This window comes from Juglans regia, chromosome 7, assembly GCF_001411555.2.
Source record: "Juglans regia cultivar Chandler chromosome 7, Walnut 2.0, whole genome shotgun sequence".
NCBI lineage: Eukaryota > Viridiplantae > Streptophyta > Magnoliopsida > Fagales > Juglandaceae > Juglans > Juglans regia.
In genome coordinates, this window is record NC_049907.1 from 51,965,899 (window position 1) to 51,992,211 (window position 26,313).

Below are 26,313 nucleotides of genomic sequence, written 5' to 3' on the forward strand. Positions count from 1 at the left end.
AAATGAAAGTCGCCTTCACAACCACGAGAGACTTTAAACAGCACCTACAAACTTCAAATTGGTAAGTTTTATATTTTGTTAAAAATTAGGTTCCATTAATAAAAATAATTTTTTTTAAGTGGAGTCTACTTTTTTATAAAAGTTTACATGAAATTTATCTATTTAAAATTTATATAAATTAAAATTATTCATCTAGATTAAATTTTTTCCAACCCGATCCAGAACCCTAATAACCGAATTTCGATTACTTGTTTCGGCCCACATAAGAAAACCAGGACATACCGAGTCTGGGTTACGGCTTTATACCCAAGTTTTATAAGGAAAAAAAGTTTTAGAATCCGAGTTTATTACATGAGGCACTCAAGTCTCTCTCTCTCTCTCTCTCTCTCGATTTGGATATGTGTTCTTTTGCATGTTTAGCCAAGCAAAGACTAGCTTCGTCGTTAGCCCAGTGATTTACTTTCGAAGACTCTAAGATGGTTCGTTTTCCACTCGCTTTATGCTCTGAAATCTACAACTTTGAGATAATGAGAAAATGATTGCCTTTTATCAATTTTATTTTGTGTTTGTGTGTGTTTGTTTAAACTTAATATAAATGAGGAAGTAGAGCTTCTGTCTATTATATGACATGAAAAAGACTAAAATTAATGTGACCCAAATCTAGATTTTGCATTCTTCTAGTTTTGCTAATGATGAATCATGATTCAAACCCAGATCTGAGTTTACTCATATTTTGGGTTTGGTTCTCAAGTTTTTTTATGCAATTTTTTTTTTTGCAGATTCATGCTTTGAAATATGCTTACCACAAATTAGTTCATACACTTTTCCAGAGTTGGGGAAGAGATGTTGTTTTATAGGCGCATAATAAAACAAATATTACATGTGTAAAGAAGGATATAAAGCAACATACAGTCTACCATTTTACAAGTATTACTTGATGTATTCTATGACTAGTTTTAACTAATTTTCCTCATTGTTCTTGATTATTTGTGTTGTACCTTGGTTAATGGTACATTACAAAGTAATATTATTTTGCTACTAGCCTGTCAAAGGGATGCTTAGAATTTAAGCTCTAGGTATTTTAGGTAGGTTTCTGATTCACACACGAGTCATCCTTCAAGGAAGAACATCTTGATTTGGGTTGTTCATGTAACATGTAAATATTCTTAGATATATAAGATGGAGAGATTTATTGCCAAATGAATGAAATCCATTAAGTTCATTTTCAGTGACTAGAATATTTATGGTTTGATGCACTATTTGATATTGCAATTTCATTTTAAGGGACGTATTAGGAAGTTGATTACACATATTGTCTAGTGTTAATATTGAATGAAATACCTAAATTGAAGTAGTTTTATTGTTTGAGATCATCTTATCTGGTTGTTTTCTTCTTGTTAAACCCACTTATAGGGTGGGCTTGCAGTTTTTGAAATGCTAATTTCATATCTAGCAACCTGGTTCATGTTAGCTTCAGGTTATGCTTTCGGTAACTAGTCTTCTATATACTTGCCATACCTGCAATTATATTGACATCCTTTATGGAATACTATATATTCATTCCCCTCCCTTTTGACTAGTTTGGATTTTAATAAATCTTTCCTACATTTTCATTTCATATTCATAATTGTAATTCTTTGGAACATTGCAGAACATGGTGCCAACAAAATTATTGGGTAGTGGTTGTTGGAGTTTTGGCTACTCTGGTTCTTGAATTGTCAATTTATGGGGCATGGTGGATTTGGAGGTCTAGGCAAGGGAATGTATCATATGAACCTATTGGTGCTGTTGTTGTAACTCATATGGTAATTTTATGTTTTGTAATCTAATGTATAAATACCAAACAATGTAATATGTAGTGGATTGCATTGTGTTGTATGCATTTTACGAGATGAATATTTTATTTTATTTATTATTGTACATGCATTTAGTTAAGAAGTTACTTAGTTGTTTATAGTTTTAGTTATTTTTTACATAAAATTAGTTTTCCAGTTTGATATATTTGTATTATTATGTACAATATTCAATGCATTAGTATTATACTTCTTGAAAAACTTAATAATATATAGGCTTTTATGTATATAAAAAATTATGGTTTTCAGCATCATTTTTTCTTAAAAAAACTTTAATAAAGTATAGGATTTTATATATTTAAAAAAAAAAATTTCAACATTTTTTTTCTTGAAAAAACTTAAAATAGAATATAGAGTTTTATGTATAAGAAAAAAAATCATAACATATATATTGTTTTATTAAAAAAAAAAAAATACAATCTTGAACCTGGATGCAACTCAGGTTCAGTATTGGGTCGTAACTGAGATAACCGGTCTAGGTTCTAGACCAGATTTAAAATATGAGTTACAGTCTAGGTATACTCGAGTTCTCAATCTAAAACCCGGATGAACAGTACTAATACAAATAATTTCTCTTTCTATTATGGCTCGAATTTTAAACACAATCTTTGCCACCTTGATACAAGGCTCGTGTAAGCAAGTTGTCAGATATAATGAAGCAAAGCAACTCAACGTCAATTGCTACTATAGTTGTGCAATTATCGTTATCTTCGTTAAGAAAGATATAAGGGAGCAAATAGAGGTAAAAGATAAGTACGTGGTAACACATAACTGCTTGTAAGGGGGTTTTTCCCCATAGGCCCTAGAAGCAAACTCATGAAGAACCACAGGGAGGCTAGTCTGAAGGCCCAATCGAGCGTTTTGGCCCTCCACTAAAGGGAGTCAATGAGCCCTTAGCAGGGTCTTTGGCCCACGGGCACAACCCGCCCATGAATCAACTCCCTAGAGGAGAAAGTAGACTATCAGGGCAGATGAGACTCACCACCCTGACATCACCCCGATGATAGACTATCCTTGAAAACCTGTCTAGGCAGACTTATGGAAAATATGGAGAACCTGTGATTTCTTGATAGTAGGCATGAAGAGGTTTAACAGGGAACATTCACAGGATAAAGTGAGTCAGGAAGTCACGCCGCATTAATGGCCCCACTACCCGAATTCCACGTCGCATTAATGACGCCGCCCCAGAAACCATGTTGCATTAAATGATTATAACAAATAAACAGTAGAAATGACATAAGTTATTCAAAGTCAGAGATGAGTTGTCCTCACTTGAAACCTAATATTCTTTAAGTTTATGCACAAATTACCAAGGTCCCGATTCTCTGTGTTTACTTAAAGTGTGCAGGTGACAGCCCAAAGATTCAAGTTTTTGGAACCCGGTCAAAAGGCACGCGAAACACAACGTTAACATTGTTTTTCTCTATTTTTTATGTATTGATTATTTAAAAATATAATAAATCTTATAATTTAATTTCATAATGAGTGGTAAGTCAGCCAAATTCAAACTGTTACATATTTATACATTTTTTTTTTTATCAATTTTCAGAGAGGCTTGGGAATTTCAAAACAATTTTCGACTAATTATCGTCCTCCTCTATTCAAATTTCAAAGCTAGCTAGTCTAGATCAACAAAAATGCAATAAATATTGTCTAGTCGTGAAATTCCAGTTTGCAAATCAAACTATATCAAAATCATCATTTAAGTGACTTTTCTTTGGTTTATTCAATATTACTAATCTTTTGGTCCTAAATCGCACATTATAATTATTTTTATTAATATTATATTAATTTGTTAATGTAAATACGCTTGCCTAAAGACCAGAGAGACGTAAATAAAGAAAAGAAAAAAAATCCGACCGAAGTTTATCAAACAAAAGCCTTCCTTTTCATCACCTTTGTTTCTTAACACACCCACCAGATCTAGCACTTTTGAACTTCTCTCCGGCACCCGCTAGTTGCAAGGTTAGCTGCCTCTTGTTTTTTGTGTGTTTTTGGAGGGTCGCCAGTGTGAAATCTGAGGGGGTTTGTGATCGGTTTTACCAAATAAGAAAGAAAAGAAAGGGAGAGTAAAACGAAAAAGGAAAAAGATGGGAGAGGGTGAGCGGTTTCAGCTGGGAACGGTTGGGGCGTTGACTCTGTCAGTAGTTTCATCAGTGTCCATAGTGATCTGCAACAAGGCTTTAATCAGCTCATTGGGTTTCCATTTCGGTATGTTTACATTTTACGACCTCTTTATCTGCTTCATGTTTTGCTCAAACATACTACCATGCCTTTTTTGTTGGGTAGGGGCTGGGGGCTCGTGTAATGCTTTTAATTCTTTGCCAAGTGACAACCTGTTCGTATTTTGATTGTTATTGATGATGTGGTTAAGGCTCTAAGTGGCGCGATGAGGTTGGCGAGCCATAAACCGTTTACGTAGTGACAGAAGGGACCGATTTAAATTGTTGCAAATTAGGACCTAAACTACCTAAAATGGAGAATCTGAAAATTAAGCCAAGTGCCCAAGTACACTTGTTACCGGCCAGAGTAGGGGCATTTAGTCGTGGCATGTAAATTGGATTTTGTTTTTTGTTAACCCCCTTTGTGTTGGTAAATCAAGGGCCTTTTAGAATTCTAATTAATTACTGATGATTTTTTGGTGACTGAATTATATCTCTTCAATGTAATACTCTTCATAACAGTTGTGATGAAGATGGTGATTTAATTTGTTAGTATTAAGGTGCAGTAAGATCTTGTATTACAACTACTATTAAGGTGCAGTAGACAGGATGCCTGAGATATAATCTTCGATTTTCCATTCACTGTTTTCAATTTCAATGTAAGATGAAATGGGCAGATTCAATTTCTGAGCGATTGTCCGGTACCCTTTCTAATGTATTACGTGTATTTAAAGTGTCAATCCTAGGAGAGAATCACTTTGGTCTCTGGCATCCCACTGAATAGATCAACCCGTGTTGAAGCACATGTTTAGCATATTTCACGTAGTTTGTGTGTGCTATATCTCATTTTTTATTTAAATGATGAGCATACTCTTCATAACATAATAAGGATCTTTAAACTATATGAATCGTCGTATCGAGAACCGTCAAGCATCAATGATGGTAAGGATGTGATTATCCTATGAAGGATACATGGGGTTGATGAATTGATTTCCATAATTTATTGTCAAACTAAGATTTGATAGGTCAGGTCGTCATTTGACAGATCAGATCATCATTGCAATCTTGAGCAATTTGTTCCTTTGGATGATACCTCCTCTCCCAATGAGTTAAAGATATTACGTTGCTTGTCCACTTGATGCCTACATCAGGCTAAAGGTGTGGTGTTATGGGCTGGCAATGACTTGGGAATGCCTTTAATGACAACATTAGCCTTTAGCACTTCCATCTGACATGTGCCACCTGTGTATAAAGCCCACAGATAGATTGCCCTTTCCAGAAAAGATGTTTTTTTAGGAAGATTTAGTCCAATTCTGATGAAATTATTACAGTTGTGATGACAATGGTGATTTAATTTGTTAGAACTACTATTAAGGTGCATTAAGATCTTGTATCCTTGCATACTTGCACAGCTACAACTTTGACAAGCTGGCATCTTCTAGTCACCTTTTCTTCTCTTCACGTGGCTTTAAAGATGAAACTGTTCGAACACAAACCGTTTGATCAAAAAGCTGTTATGGGCTTTGGCATTCTAAATGGGATCTCCATTGGACTTTTGAATTTGAGCCTGGGTTTCAATTCTGTTGGATTTTATCAGGTACTTCTGCTATTTTTTAAACTACTTTGGCTTTTGATCTATACATCCTGTGTTATTTCAATGTTTTTCTCAAAATTAACGTTCTGAAGGATCTACTGTTTTTTCCAATCCAGATGACCAAGCTGGCAATCATCCCTTGTACTGTACTTTTGGAGACCCTTTTCCTTGGGAAGAGATTCAGGTTTGTCTTGAGAAACATTTATCCTCCTATGACCATGATGCTTACATACTGTGTGCAGAACTTATCTAAAATAATTATAAGCTATCAAAAAGTTTGTACCACATAAGACATAAGACACAAAGGAATCATCTTCCAAGCCGCACCCACTTGAGAACAACCATGAAGCCCATTCCAACATGCAAGAAGGTCAACCACTCTCAAAGGCATCAATCACCCAAGCCAAGCCTATTCTACAAAAGAAAAGATGCCATCCCACAAAGCCCTTGCAACCTCACAATGCAAGAGTAGATGATCCACAGTTTCCCCTTTCTTTTTACACATGAAACACCAATCCATAACTATAATACCTGCTTCATTGAATTATCCAGCGTCAAAAATTTCTCAAGAGAGGCAGTCCAAATGAAAAAGGCCACTTTGGAAGGCATGTGGGACCTCCAAATACACTTCCAAGGAAAAGGAGGACTATCCTGAAAAGTCAACAGCTTATAGTACAAACGAACAGTGAGCTTTTTACACCCCTTAGACTTCCACAACATCCTATCCTCATTATTACCACCAAGCCTCGAAGAGTATAAAAAGCTGAAGAAAGCTGAAACTTCGTCAATCTCCCAATCATGTACAGCTCTAGATAAACAAATATCCCACTAATCTCACCATTAGAACGACAAAGCAAATCTGAAACAGCGGCAAACTGATCTGAAGCCAATCGAAAAATAGCTGGAAACACACTATTGAGGGCCCAATCACCACACCAAATGTCAAATCAGAAACGGATCCTAGATCCCTCACCAACAGTATAACTGACATGACTAATAAAGCTCTCCCAGCCCTTTGTAATGAACGTCCAAAGCCCTGCACCACAAACTCCCTGAACTACATTAGAACACCAACCCCCGCAAGCACTTCCATACTTCTGATCAATGACCTCCCTCCAAAGCGACTCCCCTTCCGATTGATATCTTCATAGTTATTTCCCCAATAAAGCCTTGTTGAAGATCCTCAAATCACGAATTCCCAACCCTCCAACCGAAATAGGAGAACACACTTTATTCCAACTAACAAGGTGGAATTTAGTTCCCTCACCTATACCACCCCCTAAAAAAGCACGAAACAACTTCTCAATCCGGTTGGTCACCCCTGCAGGCAATGGAAATAGTGATAGAAAATAAGTAAGGAGATTAGAAAGGGTACTCTTAACAAGAGTAAGGCCTCGTTTGTTTTCGCAGATAAAATGAGTTGAGATAAAAGTTGAAAGTTGAATAAAATATTGTTAGAATATATTTTTTTAATATTATTTTTGTTTTAGAATTTGAAAAGGTTGAATTGCTTATTTTATTTTGTGTGATAATTTGGAAAAGTTGTAATGATTAGATGAGATGAGATGAGAATGGTTGTGAAGACATCAATAAAGGTTGTGAAGACATCATCGCTCTTACTTCCTATGTACTTGGTACTTGCCTATTTCATTCACATCAATAAAGTTTATCTCTTACTTATAAAAAAAAAAGAAAGAATGGTTGTGAAGACAAATGAGGCCCAAGTGGTACCCTTTAGATAAATATAGTCGCTTCTAACTAGCCAACATTTTCTTAACTTTCTCAACAACCCCATCCCAAATAGCACGAAGCTTGTATTTTTTGTAACTTAACTCTCGCAGTTTGATCATCTTTGTGGTTGTATTGCTTTTTGTTTTTTTTTTTAATCTGAATTATATTATTTTCCTCTGAAGATCAGTATATGTTGCTTGCAGTTGGCAAACATTGTACTGATACTGTCTGTACTAATTATTTTTGCATTAGGGGTTCCTAACCTTGTTATAAGTATCATGGTCGCTGCTGTTACTGATCTGCACCTCAATGCTTAAGCTCTTTTTTATCTTTTTAGTTGTTAAGAGCATGGATTACTCAAACTGTCTCAACTGCAGCTGTCTTTAATTAAATCCACATTTGTATTACCTCTTGATTGAACCATTTAGATGCATTTTGGTTTCTTCAACTGTGAAATAACCTGGTTTTCACCTTTGTTATTATGACAGTAGGAGTATTCAGCTTTCGCTCATTATCCTCCTTCTGGGAGTTGGCATTGCAACAGTCACTGATTTGCAGCTCAATGCTCTGGGCTCTGTCCTATCTCTCCTTGCAATTGTTACAACATGTGTTGCTCAAATTGTATCCTCAATGAAGTTACATTAATTGAAAATCTATACACACCACTCTTTAGTACTTTGAGACATGCACAGGCGTTGATGCTTTAGGCTCAGTCTTTGCTAGCAATGGTCTTGCATGGACAACATGTTTCTCTGACTTTTATCTTGTTTGAGATCTTAATTTAGTTCATTTCAGATGACCAATACCATCCAGAAGAATTTTAAGGTTTCTTCAACCCAACTTCTATATCAATCTTGTCCATACCAAGCAGGCACTTTGTTGATCTCTGGTCCATTTTTGGATGGGTTTTTGACTGATCAAAATGTATTTACTTTCAAATATACAACTCAAGTACTGGTGAGAATTAAAGCTTTCTGAAGCAGAAAACTCTTTCTTCTCCCCCCTTTTTTCTCCTTATGTTTGAAATCATTCTCACTTTCTCTGTTACAGGCTTTCATCATTCTATCCTGCCTAATATCCGTCTCTGTAAATTTTAGCACATTCCTTGTAATTGGAAAGACTTCCCCAGTCACCTATCAGGTTCTTGGACATCTGAAGACATGCCTTGTATTGGCGTTTGGTTATGTCTTACTTCATGATCCCTTTAGCTGGAGGAATATTTTAGGAATTTTTATTGCACTGATTGGGATGGTTCTATATTCTTATTTTTGCACTCGTGAGAGTCAGTCAAAAACTACCGAAGTGTCAGCACAACCATTTCAGGTCCTGGCCACTTTTGTTATTGTTTTGTCTTGTTCTCATAATAGTTCATACTTTAATTGCCCGACATTTCGTCCATCTCTTGTTAAGTCCTTTGCCAACATTTACTTATAAAAAAAAGTCCTTTGCCAACATGCTTTGTGAACTCTTTTTCTTTATGTTTTGAATGATGCCAGCCGGTGGAAGGTGAATCTGATCCTCTGCTGAATGCGGAAAATGGAAAAGGTGGATTAATTGAGGCTGTTGTCCCAAAAGCCCCTGTATGGAATTCAAGCAAAGATTTGGATGCATGAAGGATTTTTCATACACCTAAGAGAAGCAGATGCAACCATGAGGGCAATGACGATACACGAGACCCATGTCTTACTCCCTAAATTTGCACAGGTGTGAGCCTTAGTTTCCTTTTTAGTGTGGTTTATCATTGTATTGAGTCGATATCCTGACAATTAGCTCAAATGAAGTATGCATATAGTGGGTATTTTTTATTTCCCGGAAAGCAAATATGGTCCAGCTTTGTAATCAGTTTTACTGAATTTATATATGGAATGATGAATGCTCAGAATTTTTTTAATGAATAAAATTTATAAATCATGTTGTTCATTGTTATTAATTATAGATCAGGATAGCCTTTTATTGTTGGGGACATAGGAGGCCACCTGGGCATATGGGCTAAAAAAATGCAGGTAACTTTTCTCACCCTCAGGATATGATCCCAGATCTATGGTATCTTCTCATTTCACAACTTTTTACTTTCTTTAGTATCCTTTTGCTCTCTTCTTCAAATATAAATCTGACAAGTAAGTTGAAGGAAGAAAGATAAGGAAAAGGGTGTTGGGGGATACAAAGCCGATATTTTTTCCATTTAGGACTATGTCATCTCATAGTACAAGGAGTTTATTTAATCAACTACTACAAAGCAAAGTCAGCCGATGAGGTTGGCTTCCAAATCAGTGCCGTTACCTTCAGTTGTTTGAGTCAGTTCCCTGGCCCTATTTACTTGGTTCTTCCAATCAGTTGAAACCAAAGCACAGATCATCATGCACATACATGAAATCTGAGCTGCTGCGAGACCAAACCATAACCCCACAAAGCCCATCTCGAATGTAAAACTCATGAGTGCTGCAACTGGCAAACCAATTAGGTAGAAGGAGCCAAAATTAATGCAAGCACCAAGCTTAGCCCTTGCAGAGCCTATAAGGATTCCACATGCAGCTGTCTGGGGACAATTGCCTAGCTCACAGAAGCCTAATATGGGAAGGGCAATTGATGTTAGAGCAAGTACCTGTGTTTCACATGTAAACAGCTTGCCCCACCCATTTCTCACTGCAACTGTGAAAGCAAAAGCTAGTATACTGCACACAACCGCCACAACGAGTCCAATTACGGTAGTCCGTTGAGCCCGTGCAGGCTGCCCAGCCCCCAACTCTTGGCCAACAAGTGTTGATAAACCCAAGCTAAGAGAGTGAGGGAACACATAGAGCAATCCTGTTGTTTGTATGAGTATTCCCATTGCAGCCACACTTTCCTGTGGATGACTTAGTAGGCCACACAGTAGCAGCATTATTTCATACCACCACCACTCCAAACAGACAGAGAGTACGCTTGGCAAGGCAAGGGTGAGCAGCGGTTTCCAGCCTTGAGAGCATGCATGTTTTGCTTTCCCATCCCAAGGTTTTAGTGCCGTCCTCGATTGAAAAAGGTAGACTAGCAAACCAAAGTACAAGTTTAAGGTAGTCCAGGCTGAGGCTAGAGCAACACCCCTCATCCCCATATTCAAGTATACAACGAGGCAGTAGTTGATAGGAAGGTGGAGAATCATTGCACACACAGCAGATAAAGTGAGGGGTTTCGTTAGACTTTGTGTCCTTAGGAAAATTCTTAAGGGATGAAGGAGGACTTGGGCTAGCAAATCTGGAAGAGAATATGTTATATAGACCTTAGCCATAGACATAATGTTTCGATCCTGACCTAGCCACAGTAGGATTGGCTCCATGTTTAACCACAACAGAGAAATTGGAATGGCTGCTAGAAAGAGGAGACACTGAGTCCTTTTGTATGTCTGGCAGAGAACCTCCCACTTTTTTGCTCCATAAGCTTGGCAGCATATTGGTTCCATCCCCATGGCAAGGCCTTTCAGAACAGAGTAGCCTGTAATATTGGCAAATCCAATTGAGAGCGAGGCCCCTGCTAACTCAGAATTCCCAAGATGTCCCAAGAAGAGCATAGAGATGAGTGTCTTGAAGTATAAAAGCAGGCTTGATACAACTATGGGGCATGCAATTTTGCAAAGTGATGTAAGCTCCTCTGCTACCTGCATTTGGCCATAAACAGAATTAGGTAATACAAAAAATAAACATGTGAGCACACTTGGAACAATGCTTGCAAAACATGATTGCTTGTAAGATATTTGTTCAAAATTGATATACCATAATGCTAAGTAGAACCGATTAACTGCACAGTGTTTTTCAATTTTGTCTGCCGGTGGGATGAACACGCTTTTCCCTGTTTTGAAAGAATTAGGGTTTTCTTGACTTCTCCCGATACACCCACTTGAGATTAGATATTCTTACCAGAACTCTCTTATTTTACTATTATTGCCTGAAATACCCTTCCATGGGTCAACATATTTGAGGTCCAGCCACAAAATACGTAATACACGTCATGAATATCTATGGACAAATTGGTTCCCTTTTATGAAAGGAGAAGGACAACGCTATGCACGTGGTAGGCAGTTGCATAAGCGGACAAATGTGGGTAGTTGGAATTTACTTATTGACCTCGAAATTTGTGGCAATACAATCACGTGCCAAACGCATCCTAGCGAAGCTTTTGGTGGGGGTGAAATTGTGTTTTTGCTTCATCTGTTTGGGAAAGATATCCCATCTATATCTGCCAACCTGGTCATGAGTAAGTGTTTGGAATTGTTTCCATTAATTGTCCCAAATTTCACTTTGTATCATTGCATCTTTTTCATTGATGCTTATTGCTTTCCCTCTTTGTCAACCTGCAGTTTTCCAATTATAACTTGCAAAACTAGTAATTTTCGTTGGTATAGGTGAATAGATATACAGGCTGTGAATCTTACTATATATTAGTTTGATCATGGAATTAAACCCATTGGTCCGGATGGTGGATCTCTCATATGTTTTCAGACATTCCATTGGCAGTATAAATCAATCCATCACATGCCATTTAGTTTGGACCTCGGTGGATTTTCATAATACATTTTTTATTTGGTTTTTGATGTATTTGGTGCCGTGAATAATTTTTTTAGTAAGCTTCAAAGTTTTAATTAGCGATGAATTACTTATTAAGAAAAGCAGGATTCAAGGTGGCCTTGATATGAGTGCTTCGTGCCTACTTTCTCTTGTGTATACTTCTTTGCGTACTTGGGTTATGCTGTTGCACTTTTTTTTTATATATAATCTTCAGTTTCTTATTAAAATATGAGTCCTTCATGCTTGTTTAGATAAGTTTGATTCCATTGGTAATTAAGAGGAGAAAATCAAAGTTGCTTTTCGGCGAGCAAAAAGAACATTGTCAAAAGGCTTAAATTTGAGTAGTTTCGTTCAAGTTGGCTGGCTTTTAGTTGAAATGACATTGGCGCATCAATTGAATCTGCCAGATTTGGTCTTTGGTCATCTGATTGTAACTAAATTTAGCATTTTCATTTTCTATGTGCTCTGTGCAAATTGAATCCCGAAACCAAAAGGTGGAGTTGCTCCCTCTAAGCAGGATGCCCTTCCCTACTGGCTTTGCAACTACCTTTATTTTACCTCAATTTCCAGCGTAAGCATAGTGGGGACCTGTAAAGAGAAACATTTAGCTTAGAAAATATAGATGCTTTTCCTTGGAAATAAAACTTTTTAGGAGGCACACATTGATCATTATAGCAGGATTCTGGCGGTACCTAGAGGAGAGGGGCATCCCTTGTTGTTAGTCGGAGAAGTTCAGGTTTCTCATCTCTGGAAGCGCCACTATGCCCATTAGTTCAGCATGATTAAGATTAATTTGATGGTGCAAATTGACGGGTTTTGGATTTTGCATAATGCATAGTGTCATTTTCAGGTAAATATTTGTGTGCGTGAGTTCATTCTCTATGATGCTAAGCAGGAAGTCAGTTTCTCGCCCTGTTGGCAATTATATATAAATGTCTTTCACGGTTACTCCAATTTTCTGATAAACTGAAATTACAAATTTACAAGCCATGCTCATTGTCTCTCGACGCGTTAGTGTATTTGCCCATGTGCCATCCCGCCTTTTACTTGTATAGAAAATACTTTATCACAAGTTAACATTAATGTAAACAACTTTGAAGGCAGTATAACTATAGCTTCGGCGCAAAATTGTAGTTTCTGTGGTGGCCTTGATCTGCGGCTGACATACAATGATTTCATAATTTTCATTAGCATAATTGCGTCCTTTTTTCTGCCTTTCGTCTATCGTCTGTGTCATTTTTTATCTGCATTGTTTGAAAGGATATCATGCTACACTGATGGAGTCGGTTGAAGCGCTAAATGTCAGAGATAGCTACTCAGGCAGAGCAAAGAGTGGAATGACAAATGCCCAAATTGATGCTGGGCGGAGGAGTAGACATTTAGAGAATGAAAAGTGAAAAAAAAAAAGAAGCTTGTTTCTGTATTATATATTCATTCTATGGTCCATTGTAATCATACATACAACTGCACATGTTTGTGATAGGTAACTAGTTCCATTTAAAAGAAGCTTTCCATTTAAAAGAAGCTTTTCGAATCACTATTGTCGCCTGCCATGCTGAATCACAATTTGTCTTGGGTTCCTGTATATACCAGAAACGTTAGGAGTATTTCGGAGAGAGGATTTGATTGAAGGTGACGTTTTTTGGGTGGGGGCGGAGGGACACCACCTGGGTATAATATTTAATTAGCAGTTGCAAGGAGATTGCACCTTTGAATGAGTATTGCCATAGCTGGAGCCTGGACATTATAATAGACTAGAAAGGAAATTGATGGATAAAAATGTTAAGTTTACTCATTCAAAGGTGCAATTAAAATATACAAAAGAGCGATTGCCTGTTGCTGAGCTGTTTCGGATATGAGAAATGATATATGTAATTTTGGAGTGTGCAAGCGCGGCTTTTTAAAAATACGAGTAAATACAGGACTCATATGAAAAAAAAAAAAACTAATTTTTTAATAGTAATACTCTAGCCCTAAATGGATTATATAAAAATAATTTCACAAATTGATGTGACATGATATTATTTATCAGATTGTAAATTTATTTTTATTATAAAGTAAATATAATAGACTACATGAACCCACATCATTTTGCAGGATTACTTTTGTGTAATCTCTTTTATTGCAGCAGTACTCTATATGGATATATATATATATGTGTGTGTGTGCGCGCGAATAATTGTTTTTGGTGCAAGGCTTAGTGGGGATTCAGAAAAATACTTGGGATTGCCCTCAATAGTTGGGAAGTCCAAATACATAGCATTGAGAGGGATAAAAGAAAGAGTATGGAAGAAAGTGCACAACTGGAAGAACAAATTCCTTAACCAAGCAAGAAAGGAGATTCTCTGTCTTCCAAGCTATATTTACTTATGCTATGAGTGTGTTCGAGTTACCTAAGCAGTTAAGTAAATAAATCTCAGATATAATATCAAGGTTTTGGTGGGAACATATGGAACAAGACAAGAAGATACAATGGAAGAAATGAGATTAGGTGGGTAGATCAAAGGCTGTAGGAGGTTTGGGTTTGAGAAATATAGAAAGCTTTAATTAAGCTTTGTAGGCAAAGCAGTGTTGGAGGTTACTTACAAATCCTTCATCTTTGGTAGCTAGAATTATGATGGAGAAATACTATAAAGGAGGCACTGTTCTGGAAGCAAAACTAGGAGTAAGCCCTTTACAAATATGGAGAAGCGTATGAGGTGCTAGAAATTTACTCAATGGACTAAGGTGGCGAGTTGAAATGGTCATCGGATCAACATATGGGGAGATAGGTGGCTACCTATACATAGCACTTTGAGGGTGGAATCTATAGTGAAAGTATTTAACAAGGAGGTCAAAGTGGAAGAACTGCTAGATAGTGACAACAGAAGCTGGAAGAATGATTTAATTTATGAGATTTTTTATGAAAGAGAGGCAGGTATCATTTGTAATCTTCCATTCAGTAGTCTGGGATTAAAGGATAAACTAATATGGGGTCATATGAAAAATGGTCTCTTCTCAGTGAAGAGTGCATACCACTTGAAAGTTCAAAAGAAAAAGTGAAGAAAGAGGTGTAGCATCATGTAATAAGGGGGATATTGTAGTTTGGGAGAAAATCTAGGCTCTAAATGTGCCTAATGGGGTCAAAGTTTTCATTTGGAAGGCAGTGATTGAAGCTCTGCCAACCAAGCAAAAATTATTCGTGAGGCACATAATGGACAGTGTTATTTGTCTTATCTACAAGACCATTGAGGAAACTATATGTCATGCTCTATGGAGCTGTGCACCTTCTACTAATGTATGGGCTGAACCTCTAAGCCCAATTCATAAATAGTCCAATAATAAGGATAATTTCTTTGATATTTGGGGTAATTTGGTAACAAAGTTGAAACAACAAGAAGTGGAAGAGGTTGTTGTTATTCTTAAAGGGTAGGTTTGGGGTGGTGAGATGAGAATTTTGTGTTTTGTTTTGAAATTTAAAATATTATGTTTTAATATTATTATTGTTTTGGGATTTGAAAAATGTGTATTGAGATTTGAAAAAGTTGAATTGTTTATTATATTTTGTATGGAGATTTGAAAAAGGTGTAATGATGAGATGAGATGAAAATTTTGTGTTTTGTCTTGTGCCCCAAACCTGCCCTAGAAGAAACAAACTGATATTTGAACATAAGTTTGAGAGCCCGAGAACCTTAATCACTGCAGCACACAACGAGTTGGAAGATTTTAAAAATGCACAGACTGCTTTGATTAAACACCCATCTTCAAAAACACCCATCTTCAACTGGAAGGATAGATCGAGCTGTTAAGTTGATCAAGCCTGCTGTAAGTGTCTATAAGGCAAATTGGGATGCTGCATTGGATGAAAGAAACAATAAAATGAGATGTGGATAAGGGTGTGCATCTGGACCAGATTTTTTTCTAGTCTGGTTCAAAACCCAAAAATCTTGGTGAATCCGGGCGATTATCCGCCTGGATAATACCTGGACAGGTAGAATATTATTCTATCCTCCTGGATCCGATTACAGATACCGGATATTAACCCGGTTATCCGTATCTGATTTTATTTTATTTTTAAAGTCTTTTGATATTAGACTTTTGCATTTGGATTAAGTCCTCTTAAGCACTCTCATTGGATTAATCAAAGTTAAATGACATTTTTTATAAATGGAAAAAAAAATTTGACTTTTAGTTATTCTATTAACATAAATCTCCACATTGTAATAGCTATTTTTTCATTATATAACAATAAAATAATATAAGATCAAATTGGCTTTGGTTATTTATATCAAATCTTCACATTAGATTATACATTTATTCATTATATAGTAATGAATAATTTATAATTTCAAAAATATTTAATTTTTTTAATTATTAATTTATTTAATTTTATCATATTTTATTATTCTACATATGATATATTAATTAATAATCATATTCTTATTAAATTAATATATCACTAACTCAAATTAATATATCAATTATGATAAAATATGTGAAAGAAAGAAACTGAGAGAAAAATAATTAATAAAATATATATTTAATATATGTATAGTAACTTTCAAATTTAAAAAAATTTTTGAAAGTTACTGTAGCTAAATTTTAAATATTTAGAATTTAACTAATTTATTATAAATATTTTTTTCTCTCTAATAATTATATATTCAATAAATTTAACTTTTAACTAATCTAAAGCGCTGTTATTACGCGCCCATATTCCACCTTCCAGAATACTCTTACTCTCTCTCTTCTCTCTCTCTCTCTCTCTCCCTCTCCCTCTCTCTCTTTGTGAAACCCTAGCATTCCTGTTGTTTATCCATCTACGCCAGTGACTAGTAGAGGTTGGCGTCTGCTACTCTCGGTATGTTCCTCTTTCCTCTCTCTCTCTCTCTCTCTCTCTCTCTACTCTTTCTGGCTAGGGTTTTGTCTACCATCATGTGTTTCAGTGCATGGAGTCGGGCCCATGGCCAACCTCTGAGGCACTCTGATGTAGGTTCTTTCTTCTTCTATTTTTCCCTTCCTTTGGTTTGGATTTGAGTTTATGGTTTGGTTTGGATGTGGGTTGTGTTTGTGTTTATTCTACAGGAAAATCTATCTTTATCCCGATTGAGGCAAGATTAGGCCAAATAAAGCAAAAAGTTCGACTCAAAAGTTGTATCTCCACTTAGATGATAATAATCATGAGAACAATAGTGTATATTTCTATTTTTTCCTATTGGAAGAAACATTCAGAGCATCGTTGATTCCGAAGTACTCAAGAACAGAAGAGGGAAGTTTGGGGATCTTGAAAGGCATACCAGCTCAGAGACACCGGGTCAACTCATGCTAGTTTTCCTGCCCCGTATCCCATGATTTCCATCCTTCTTCCTCACTAGTTAGTAGTTGGGTTTTATCAAATTTCATGCGCTTGCAATTTTTCTGCCCCCCATTATTTAAATATTCGGTCCTTACGGTTCTGGATCTAGTGCATGGATTCTTGAATTTTAGGATTTTTTGTCTTGTTTTGTTTGCGTTGCTTTTATCCTCGAACCGATATTTCTAGGGCGATTTCGAGATTTAGGGTTTCAATTGCTATCTTGTAGCCTACAAAAAATCATGCTTGTAGGCAAGGGGAGTTGGTGTCATTTTTGACACTTTTTCTTTCACTATATATAGTCTGCTACCTTAAAAACTTGTTTATAGTTATGCAAAATCTAGTGACAGCTGCTTCAGGTGTTAAAAAAAAAAAAAAAACTTAATGATGGTCAATAATATCTTCAGTTTAATGTACAAATCCCTAGCTTTTTTCACCTTTTATTTCATTTTTATTTTTGGTTTTTAAGATTTTCGCTTCTTCAACAGCAGGAATAAATTAAGAAGAGGTGGGGGGGAACTATGGAAAATGGCATTATCAGGTTGGCATGGTGTTCCCAATTAAAATTGAAAGAGATTCATTTGGAGTTTTATGTTAATTAATTGATGTGGGATTATGAGTTGGTGTAGTAGTAGTTTCTGGTTTTGTTTTTTATGAATTCTCTTTGTTTAGGAGTCCTTTCCAGATACAAGAGTTTCCAAACTAATTCTGGATAAACTTTTCTAAGAAGATGGAATGAACTCCTTCTACATGCCCTGTTTTCCCCCAATTCTGTATCATAATTTCTCAAAATCCCTTTGTTATCTTTGCTAACTTCTCTATTGTTGGAATGAATGTTGTCTGTTTTGGATAACTCAAATAATCAAGCAATGATTCAAACGTAAAAGTGAAGCGAATCTGGTATAATGCTACACCATGCAATCACATTTTTTTTTTTTTACTTTTCTTTTCTTTTCTTTGTTTAATGCTGCACCACCTTTGCTTGTTCATAAGTCTGTGATTTTCTATTACATTTCAATTTAACTGCTACTGACTTTGTTTTTTCTGTGAAGTGTTCAGAATTCTTTTAAATGTGATTGAAATTCTTTGAGATCAACAGCGGAGGAAATTTGAAAATGGTTGTATTCATGGATATAAATCATTGTGATGAGAAACTCATAGATTTGTTCATTGCAAAATTGTTGTTTTGCAAAATTGTTGTTTTGCATTGTGATGTAAACAATGTAATATGTAGTATATTGTGTGTTGATGTCTATTATTATTTATTTCGTTTTATAATTGAATGGGCAATAAAAAGTTTTCAAAAATGGATATAAAGATATTCATTATGTAAAAAAATAATAAACATAAAGGCATATATATATATATATATATATATAAAAGCATTTTAAAAGTGTAAAAAAAAAAAAGCAAAAAAATCCATGTTTATTAATGAATATTAACAAGAAAATTTGGGATTTATTGAAGAATTTATTAAAAAAGCAAAAAAAAATCTGGATAATAAATCACAAATTTATTAAATATTGCTCTGATGCAAACGTTTTTGAGTAATGAATGAAGACCTGAATGCTTATTTAAAAAAAAAAAAAAAAGGAGTAATGAGTTTTTAGGTTTTTATAAATCAATGTCACAATTTTAGATTTTTGTAACTTGATAGGTAAATTTAAAAAAAAAAAAAAAAACTCAATCAGGCGATCACAGTATTAATATGTCGCGTGTCATCACATGAACTAATTGAAAATTGACACGTGACATGCTCGTGTGTAAACAAAATAATAAATCGTGGTATGAAATTAATGAAAAATAACATCAACATTAAATTAGTATTAAACAAATTAAAGTGACGAGTTTTGTACGTACTAAAATCGAATACATGTAAGTTTAACATGACCGAAAACAATTTTTAAAGAAAAATAATATTAACTAAACCCACCCACTGCTAGTCGGTCGCTCCCTATCTGTCACTCCCCTATTTTCCTTCTCACATACTACACTTCCCCAATACATCCAGACCTACCTTCCCCTCATCTCCCATGGCTCTCCGATCCGTATTGACCAGAAAAACCACCCTAGGTCTAGGCCTTCGCGGTATTCAGACCTTCTCTCTTCCCGATCTTCCCTACGATTATGGTGCCCTCGAACCCGCCATCAGCGGCGAGATCATGCAGCTCCACCATCACAAGCACCACCAGGCTTACATTACCAACTACAACAAGGCTCTCGAACAGCTCGAGGGGGCTCTGGCCAAGGGAGACACCACCTCCATAGTCAAATTGCAGAGCGCCATCAAGTTCAATGGCGGAGGTCCTTTTCCTTCTCTCTTATTTATTTGAGTACGACTTGGAAATTCATTATTATGTCTTCATTATTTTTTATCCAATTTAATATACGTCCAAGTGGAATTTCTTTTCTCCATGATGCGTTTCGGATTGCATGTTTATGTTTGTTTTTTGTTTGTACGATACATTTGTCTGATTTAATCAATTTGATTATATTTCGAAGTTATGGTGTATTTTTTATTAGAATAGAGTTGGAGAAACGGTCAATTGAGTTTTTATGTTGGATTTTAGTACTTTATATCCTTTTGTGAAAATTGGGTCAACTTCATGAATTACGCAGAAACTTGAAATTGATCAAAATTTAATCAGTTTGTGAAAGTGGTAATGGATTTTGATATGGGATGGGTAGAATTCGTGATTATGTAAAATTGTGCATCACATTAACATGGTTGCTGATGGTTTTCGATGTGACTTTGCTGAAGTAATTAACAGCCAGAGATCTTTCCGGGGGGTATTTTTTATGGCATCCTTCTATTTTTTTTTTTTTTTTTAAATCTAAAAAAATGTTAATCAAATTTGTAATTGAAGGAGTCTGCTACATACCCATCATTGTTTCTAGTCATTTAAATGGCACGTTCCTCCTTTAGATTTTTAATCTAAGAAATTTATATGTTCTCAAACTGAACTTATAAAAAAAAAATGTTCTCAAACTGAATCTGTTTTAGTTTTCTGGTGTTAGTTTTCTTTTTGTTTCTGAAAGTTGTAGGTATTTCCTTTGTATACGTCCCGTGTACTTGGGCTTATGCCTATTTCTTTGAATAAAATTATTACTTATAAAAAAAATAAAAAAATTTATATGTTTCAAAACTACCCAAGCATAAGCAGTTAATCTAATTTCTTGTTCTTTTCTGGTTGTCATTGTTTCTGTTATCATCTTTCTTTGTAACTAACCTGAAGAACAAAAAATAATCATCTTTGTTGTTAAGTTCATTTAACATAGTCAAAATATTTTTCTTACAGGCCATATCAACCACTCGATTTTCTGGAAGAATCTCACTCCCGTGCGTGTAAGTTTATATTCTTTAGGTCCCTTTGAAATTCTTTTTTGTTTTAATTGATTTTTCTTTAAGAAACTTCGTTTACCCAGTGCCTTAAACATGACAGGAAGGGGGTGGTGAGCCCCCACACAGTTCCCTAGGTTGGGCTATTGACACTAATTTTGGTTCGCTGGAGGCGCTTGTGCAAAAAATCAATTCAGAAGGTGCTGCTTTACAGGGCTCTGGATGGGTGGTAGGTTTTGCAGCTTGTGAACTTCCCAACATCCATTTTGCGTCCCTGATCATTGGCTGGTTCTTTTAGTCCATACTCATTTTATTTTTTTTCTGTATGGTTCTTTTCACTTGTGTCTGTCTTTCAGTGGTTTGGTCTGGACAAGGAGTCAAAGAAGCTTGTGGTTGAAACCACTGCAAATCAGGTATAATTTAGAATATCCAATCAGAAGGTCATACCGCAATAATCATTAGTGTTTCCAATTTTCTCTTTGATTAAACATAATTTTAGCTATGTTCTTGTTGAATTTGTAATCCATACTGCATCAAATTCGTGGTCACTTGATGATACTGCTGTCCTCTCTTTGTGTGGCAATGGCTTTGGCTCATTATACTTATGAAAAAATGTCTTTGACTCATTTTAATCTAGGAGTTACGTTTAAGGTTGTCAGGATTTTGAGTTCAATCTGATTATGTGCGTTGCACAGAACAGTTGGCTGTTAAACTTTGTTACTGTCTTGTTCTGGGTTTGATCTTATGCTGGATATGTGCTTCTATGTAAACCCTCATTTTTATGATCTCTGCAATTATGAAGAATTAAAAATAAATAAAAAGATTTAAAGTTGGTGGTCAACATGCTTTTGTGCATGGTTTTTTACTCTGTAATATACTTCTGCCAAAACGTGTCTGATTATCCAAACATGCAGACAAAAACTGGATTCTTATGTTAAAACTCTTCTCTGATTCTGAGTTTTTTTCAGGACCCACTGGTAACTAAAGGACAACATTTAGTTCCATTGCTTGGTATAGATGTTTGGGAGCATGCGTACTACTTGCAGGTAAATTAGTGTACTTTAGATTGCTAATGATGCTTCAAAGGTGGTTGTTTGATGTTTCAAACTTGCTACTGTCAAGTTTTGTAGAGATTTTTTATTTGTAAGTAGGATTTGTGGAGATTTACTCCCCTTTCTACACGTTGGCCTGAATTATGCACTAGCACAGGGTTTGTAACGACACATGATAATTTTTTCCTTCTATGGTCATCTTCAGTCTTTTCCACTTTGGGCTTTTTTAAGTTGTTAGAAAAGTGGCATATAGGATTCGTTTGCAGGAAACCTTCTTCTATGATTACTGGGCCTCTAGGTATTGAATATTCCTTACATCATGTTGTCAGAGTAGATGAGGTTAAGAGGAGGTGCACATGAGGTTGCCTTGTTTAATATAACAAGGCCGTTATTGAAAGACTGCTTGATTTCTATTCTAGCATTTGTAAATTTTGTTTTCGTTTGCTGTTTTTTTAATAGTCAACTTCTTTCTGAAGTGTCCAGTGGAGCATCATCCCCCACTTAGGGAATGGCAAAATTTACCCTGATTTTATTCTTCTTTAGCAATTATATGACATTGTCTTTTCTTTTCTTTTTCGTGTTGCAGTACAAGAATGTCAGACCAGATTATCTAAAGAACATATGGAAAGTTATTAATTGGAAGTATGCCAGCGAAGTTTATGATAAAGAATCCAAGTGAGGTGAATGAGAAGATGGGCTTCCCAGAGAGATTGTCTTTGAATTGGCCTGGTTAATGGAATAAATGTAATGTTGCAACTGTGAGGGACGGACCCTTATTTCTCTTGGGGGTGTTTGATTACCGGTGCATGTCATGTATGAAAATCAAATTGAGTTTGAGCTATTTGCTCTTTGTAGCTTTATGCTTAATACAAAAGATTGAAATTTGCGCTGTTACATTTTTACCCAATTTTTCACATGTATGTCTTTTTATTAAGAAAAAAAGACGTTATAGCATATTTTCTAGTGTGTTTATAAAACTTCAGGTAACTGCATATAGCGCAAATAAACATTTTTTTCGTCAAGTGATACATGCTAGTAGTGAACTCGTTATTGTCCATTGTATTGTTACTTAAAAGTAAATTAATTAATTAGAGTCATACTATACACTACAGCTCGAGAGGGAGCTAGTTACCATTGAGAGCCCTAGTGAAGATTCGAAAGTCAAAACTCTAAGCAGCTCATAATCAAGAGCAAGAGCCCTAGTGCAGAAACGCGATCAACAAGCCCTAGCCCTCTGGTCTTTGAAGCCTCTAACTCTCTAAGCAGCTCGAGAGAGAAGGTGGGAAAAAAAATAAAAGAGGAGTTTTAAGTAAGGATAAAATCGACATTTCAATATGATGACATAGGCTTGTTTGAGGCATCAGATGAGGCACAAAATTTTAATCTGATCTCATTTAATCTCATTCTCAAACATAATTTAAATATAAAATTTTCAGCCTAATTATTACAAATTTTTTAAACTAATCATTACAAAATTTTTAAATTTTTAAATAAAAATAAAAAATCATTTTAACTTTTTCAAATCTCTAAATTAAAATAATATTATAAAACTATATTCTTATAATATTTTAACTTTATAATATTTTTTATTTAACTTTTTCTCTCTCATTTTTTAAAATTCAAAAAATATTCAACTCAAATTATTTCACTATTATTCACAAGAAAAATAATTTACACATAATATTTTTTATAACACTTTATATAACTATATTTTAAATATGATATATTTTTATAAAATATCTTATAAAAATAATATCATTTTATAAAATTACCCTCATTTTATAATATAGTTATGATACATTATAAGTATACCATTATTCTATTCACAAATTATCTTATTATTATCTATAAAATTCTCGTATCACGTGCCATCAGCCTAAAAGGGAGTTCTGACTAGAAACCAAGGAAGGAGAGTACAAATACGAGAAAAAGTGGGGTTCCTCACTCTGTTGGTTGGGCGCGTCGTGGTTTATACCAATATAAAAGGGCATTCCCTTTTCTTTCCGTAGACGCAGTCCCCAGCAGCCTCCAGCGGCATAAACCCTAGCAAGCCAGAGCCGTCGACTCCAACGCCTCGGATAGATCTCCAGCGGCGTAAACCCTAGCAACCATGGTTGGATAGATCTTATCAAATAGAACCTCAAATCTTCGTTGTTTCTACTCCTTTCGTCGTAATCTTCTAGTTTTCTTTTTGTAGACTTTCAAGCGCAGGAATGGTGGACGCAACAAGCACGGCCGTGGCCACGTCAAGTTTATTCGCTGCTCCAACTGCGGTAAATGCTGCCCTAAGGTATTGATGTAAACTACTTACCTATGTCAATTTATATGAATGCATTTCTATGCATTCAAATCTGCTTATAGACATTTTGTATGGTTTTCATCTCTGGAAATACCTGTGCAATTTTAATAATACATGTTTTATTATGTTTGTATGATAGTGATTTAAATTGTTGATATGCGTGTAATTGTGCTTCTGTGAATAAAATGTCAAGAGTAAAAGAACAAATTGTATATGTTTGCAATGAGTCGGTATTTTTCATATTGATCATAAGCACAAACTTCTTTGAAATTATGATTTTTGCTGTGCATCATCTTCTCCGATCTTTGTGTTTTCTTTCTATTCTGCCAAATCTGCTTAAAATATATATGTGCAAATGGTGCATTTATATTTATGCGTGCCATTTGTGGTTCTGCTAAGTCTGCTGTTTTCAAGTGATTGGAATTACAAATACTTGTATGATTGCGAATTGTATATATGACTTAAACTATAGATCTTGACTTCTAATTTGGGTTATGTTGGAAAATGTTAAAAAGGACAAGGCAATCAAGAGGTTCCTCGTGCGGAACATTGTTGAGCAAGCTGCAGTTAGAGATGTTCAAGAAGCCTGTGTCTACGATCGTAATATACTTTTCCTTGCATTAATTTCTTCTCTTTCTTTAGCCTTTATACGACTGCTGAAATGTACATTTTGTATGCAGAATATGTTCTTCCCAAGCTGTATGCAAAGATGCTGTATTGTGTTTCATGTGCGATTCACTCTCACGTTGTGAGGGTCCGCTCTCGCACTAATAGAAGGAACCGTGATCCACCACAGCGCTTCATCAGGCGCAGGGTATGCTTTTGCATTACATGATGCAGTTTTGTGATTGTTTTAATTTTTGCATATGGCTTACTGATATAAAAATAAATAAATAAAAAATAAAAAATCTGCCTATGGGTCTGCTTGCTTATGGACGATCTTATCAATTCTAACAATGATATTCTAATTAAAGATGCATTTTTTCTGTTGATTTTAGTTTTTACCTTATGTGGTTCGAGATTTGAGAATGAACTTACAAAATTTGCAAATGTAGACTTGGTATCTTTGTTTTAGTTGCCATTACCTTAGTTTCTTGCACTGTTTCTCATTTCCCGAAGGTCTCGAAACTGGCCTAATGCTTTCCCTGCCAAAAGATTTTTTGAATTGAGCCCGCCAAAAGTGTCCCTAAGCATGCTGAAAATTGTCTTTAAAGGTCCAATAGTTTTTTCTCCTTAAAGGAGCTTCTAAAGCAGGAAGCAGAATCTCAGAAATGTTGTCTTATGTAAAGCCAGACTTCAGCCTATTATCTAGCCTGTCATCGTTATTCTTTAAGCATTGTGAGTTGGAAGCCTTAATCTATGATAGTTATTTTATTAAGACTGGAGCAGTTAGTTTTTTGGTTAATATCTGATGTTGTATGTCAGATTTGTGTTTAGTATGGTCTAGTATATACACTTGCCAAATGTGTACTTAACCCCTTTCGAAGGTGTGGATGTGATATGCAATTAGGCGAAAAAAGTGTTTATTTTAAAAATTATGTGATATGGAATATTCTTACTTTTACATCCAACAAAAGGCTTATGGCCTAATAGAGATTTATCTAATGGGGGGTTACAGTAACAACGCTTACCATGGTGGCTCAAAACGATGGATTTGGCATTTACTTGAACTGACAGGATTCTTAGGCTGAACTCCATTTTCTGTGCACACCTTAAATGATATCTCAAACAGATTTATTTTCTGAAGATTAGCTCTGGGTCTTTTAGTATAATATTGAACGGATTCTTTGATAGATTGCATGCAATTACCTGCATGGATTAGCTTGACATGCATTAGCAGACATCTGGTTCATTGCAATTTGGTGATTTTTCAGGATGATCAACAAAGGCCAGGTCAGCCTGGTCAAGCACCTCGTCCTGCTGGAGCTGGGAATCCCGTCCGTGCTTAAAATGCAAATCAATTTATTTATTCTGGCATGCTCTTTTATTCAATGGGTATCTTGAGTTTCTAGAACTTTTTCAGTTTTGTAGCAAGTCTCAATGTTGGATAATGTAATTTGATGAGAATGCAACTGGAAAATCCGCAATTGTTCTTATTTTCAGAAAGATGGTTATTCTGTTTTGAATCTTACGAGACACTTTTGAAATCGTCATTTCGTCAACCCTCTATTCTTCTTGCTCTACTCCCATTCTCTTATTTAAGCAAATACCATGGTAAAACATATCTGTTTTGAGTCTCGGACATTTGAAAAACAATATGCAAAGAGTGCTGTACCGTTAGCTGGTACGCATTTTTGTGGGATTGGTTTGGCCTTCTGATGGTGGGTTTCGTTGGAAACTGTAACTGTAGCCCAGACAGACGCCACCTGGTTAATATCTTTCAAGGCAGGCCTGATTGCATTTAGATGATGG

At 35.5% G+C, this 26,313-nt stretch overlaps 4 protein-coding genes and 2 long non-coding RNA genes across 10 annotated transcripts; 5 read left to right on the forward strand and 1 right to left on the reverse strand.

Moving 5' to 3' along the window:
* Window positions 1–312: 312 nt before the first annotated feature.
* On the forward strand, window positions 313–1,938 carry LOC108991813. Its single transcript, XR_001996210.2, has 2 exons — window positions 313–479; window positions 1,652–1,938. It is a non-coding gene; the product is annotated as an uncharacterized LOC108991813 (long non-coding RNA).
* A 1,761-nt stretch (window positions 1,939–3,699) lies between these two features.
* On the forward strand, window positions 3,700–13,382 carry LOC108991883 (UDP-xylose transporter 3-like). Of its 4 annotated transcripts, XR_001996232.2 has the most exons (9): window positions 3,700–4,064; window positions 5,428–5,612; window positions 5,726–5,793; window positions 7,829–7,961; window positions 8,136–8,297; window positions 8,391–8,663; window positions 8,837–9,044; window positions 9,277–9,343; window positions 13,139–13,382. XR_001996232.2 is itself a non-coding variant. In XM_018966286.2 (7 exons), the coding sequence occupies exons 1-7, from the start codon at window positions 3,944–3,946 to the stop codon at window positions 8,951–8,953; spliced, it is 1,059 nt and encodes a 352-aa protein (XP_018821831.1). In that variant the 5' UTR covers window positions 3,700–3,943; the 3' UTR covers window positions 8,954–9,247. The 4 variants fall into 4 exon arrangements, 1 of the variants encoding a protein (XP_018821831.1); XR_001996233.2 differs by lacking the exon at window positions 9,277–9,343; XR_004801979.1 differs by lacking the exon at window positions 13,139–13,382 and having other exon boundaries at window positions 9,277–9,439.
* Window positions 9,510–13,132, reverse strand: LOC108991884 (protein DETOXIFICATION 53-like). The gene is made up of 2 exons (XM_035692189.1): window positions 11,087–13,132; window positions 9,510–10,971 (listed from the first exon to the last, which is right to left on the reverse strand). Exons 1-2 carry the CDS (start codon window positions 11,087–11,089, stop codon window positions 9,583–9,585), a joined length of 1,392 nt encoding a protein of 463 aa, XP_035548082.1. The 5' UTR covers window positions 11,090–13,132; the 3' UTR covers window positions 9,510–9,582.
* Window positions 13,383–16,569: 3,187 nt separating the features above from the next.
* LOC108991756 lies at window positions 16,570–18,488 on the forward strand. Of its 2 annotated transcripts, none has more exons than XR_001996199.2 (2): window positions 16,570–16,846; window positions 16,943–18,488. It is a non-coding gene; the product is annotated as an uncharacterized LOC108991756 (long non-coding RNA). The 2 variants fall into 2 exon arrangements; XR_001996198.1 differs by having other exon boundaries at window positions 16,570–16,718.
* A 636-nt stretch (window positions 18,489–19,124) lies between these two features.
* On the forward strand, window positions 19,125–22,504 carry LOC108991905 (superoxide dismutase [Mn], mitochondrial-like). Its single transcript, XM_018966318.2, has 6 exons — window positions 19,125–19,514; window positions 20,510–20,556; window positions 20,654–20,779; window positions 20,907–20,963; window positions 21,519–21,596; window positions 22,189–22,504. The coding sequence occupies exons 1-6, from the start codon at window positions 19,244–19,246 to the stop codon at window positions 22,279–22,281; spliced, it is 672 nt and encodes a 223-aa protein (XP_018821863.1). The 5' UTR covers window positions 19,125–19,243; the 3' UTR covers window positions 22,282–22,504.
* Window positions 22,505–23,533: 1,029 nt separating this feature from the next.
* LOC108991944 (40S ribosomal protein S26-1-like) lies at window positions 23,534–26,063 on the forward strand. Its single transcript, XM_018966375.2, has 5 exons — window positions 23,534–23,715; window positions 23,800–23,892; window positions 24,417–24,501; window positions 24,582–24,715; window positions 25,776–26,063. The coding sequence occupies exons 1-5, from the start codon at window positions 23,713–23,715 to the stop codon at window positions 25,848–25,850; spliced, it is 390 nt and encodes a 129-aa protein (XP_018821920.1). The 5' UTR covers window positions 23,534–23,712; the 3' UTR covers window positions 25,851–26,063.
* The last annotated feature ends 250 nt before the right edge of the window (window positions 26,064–26,313 follow it).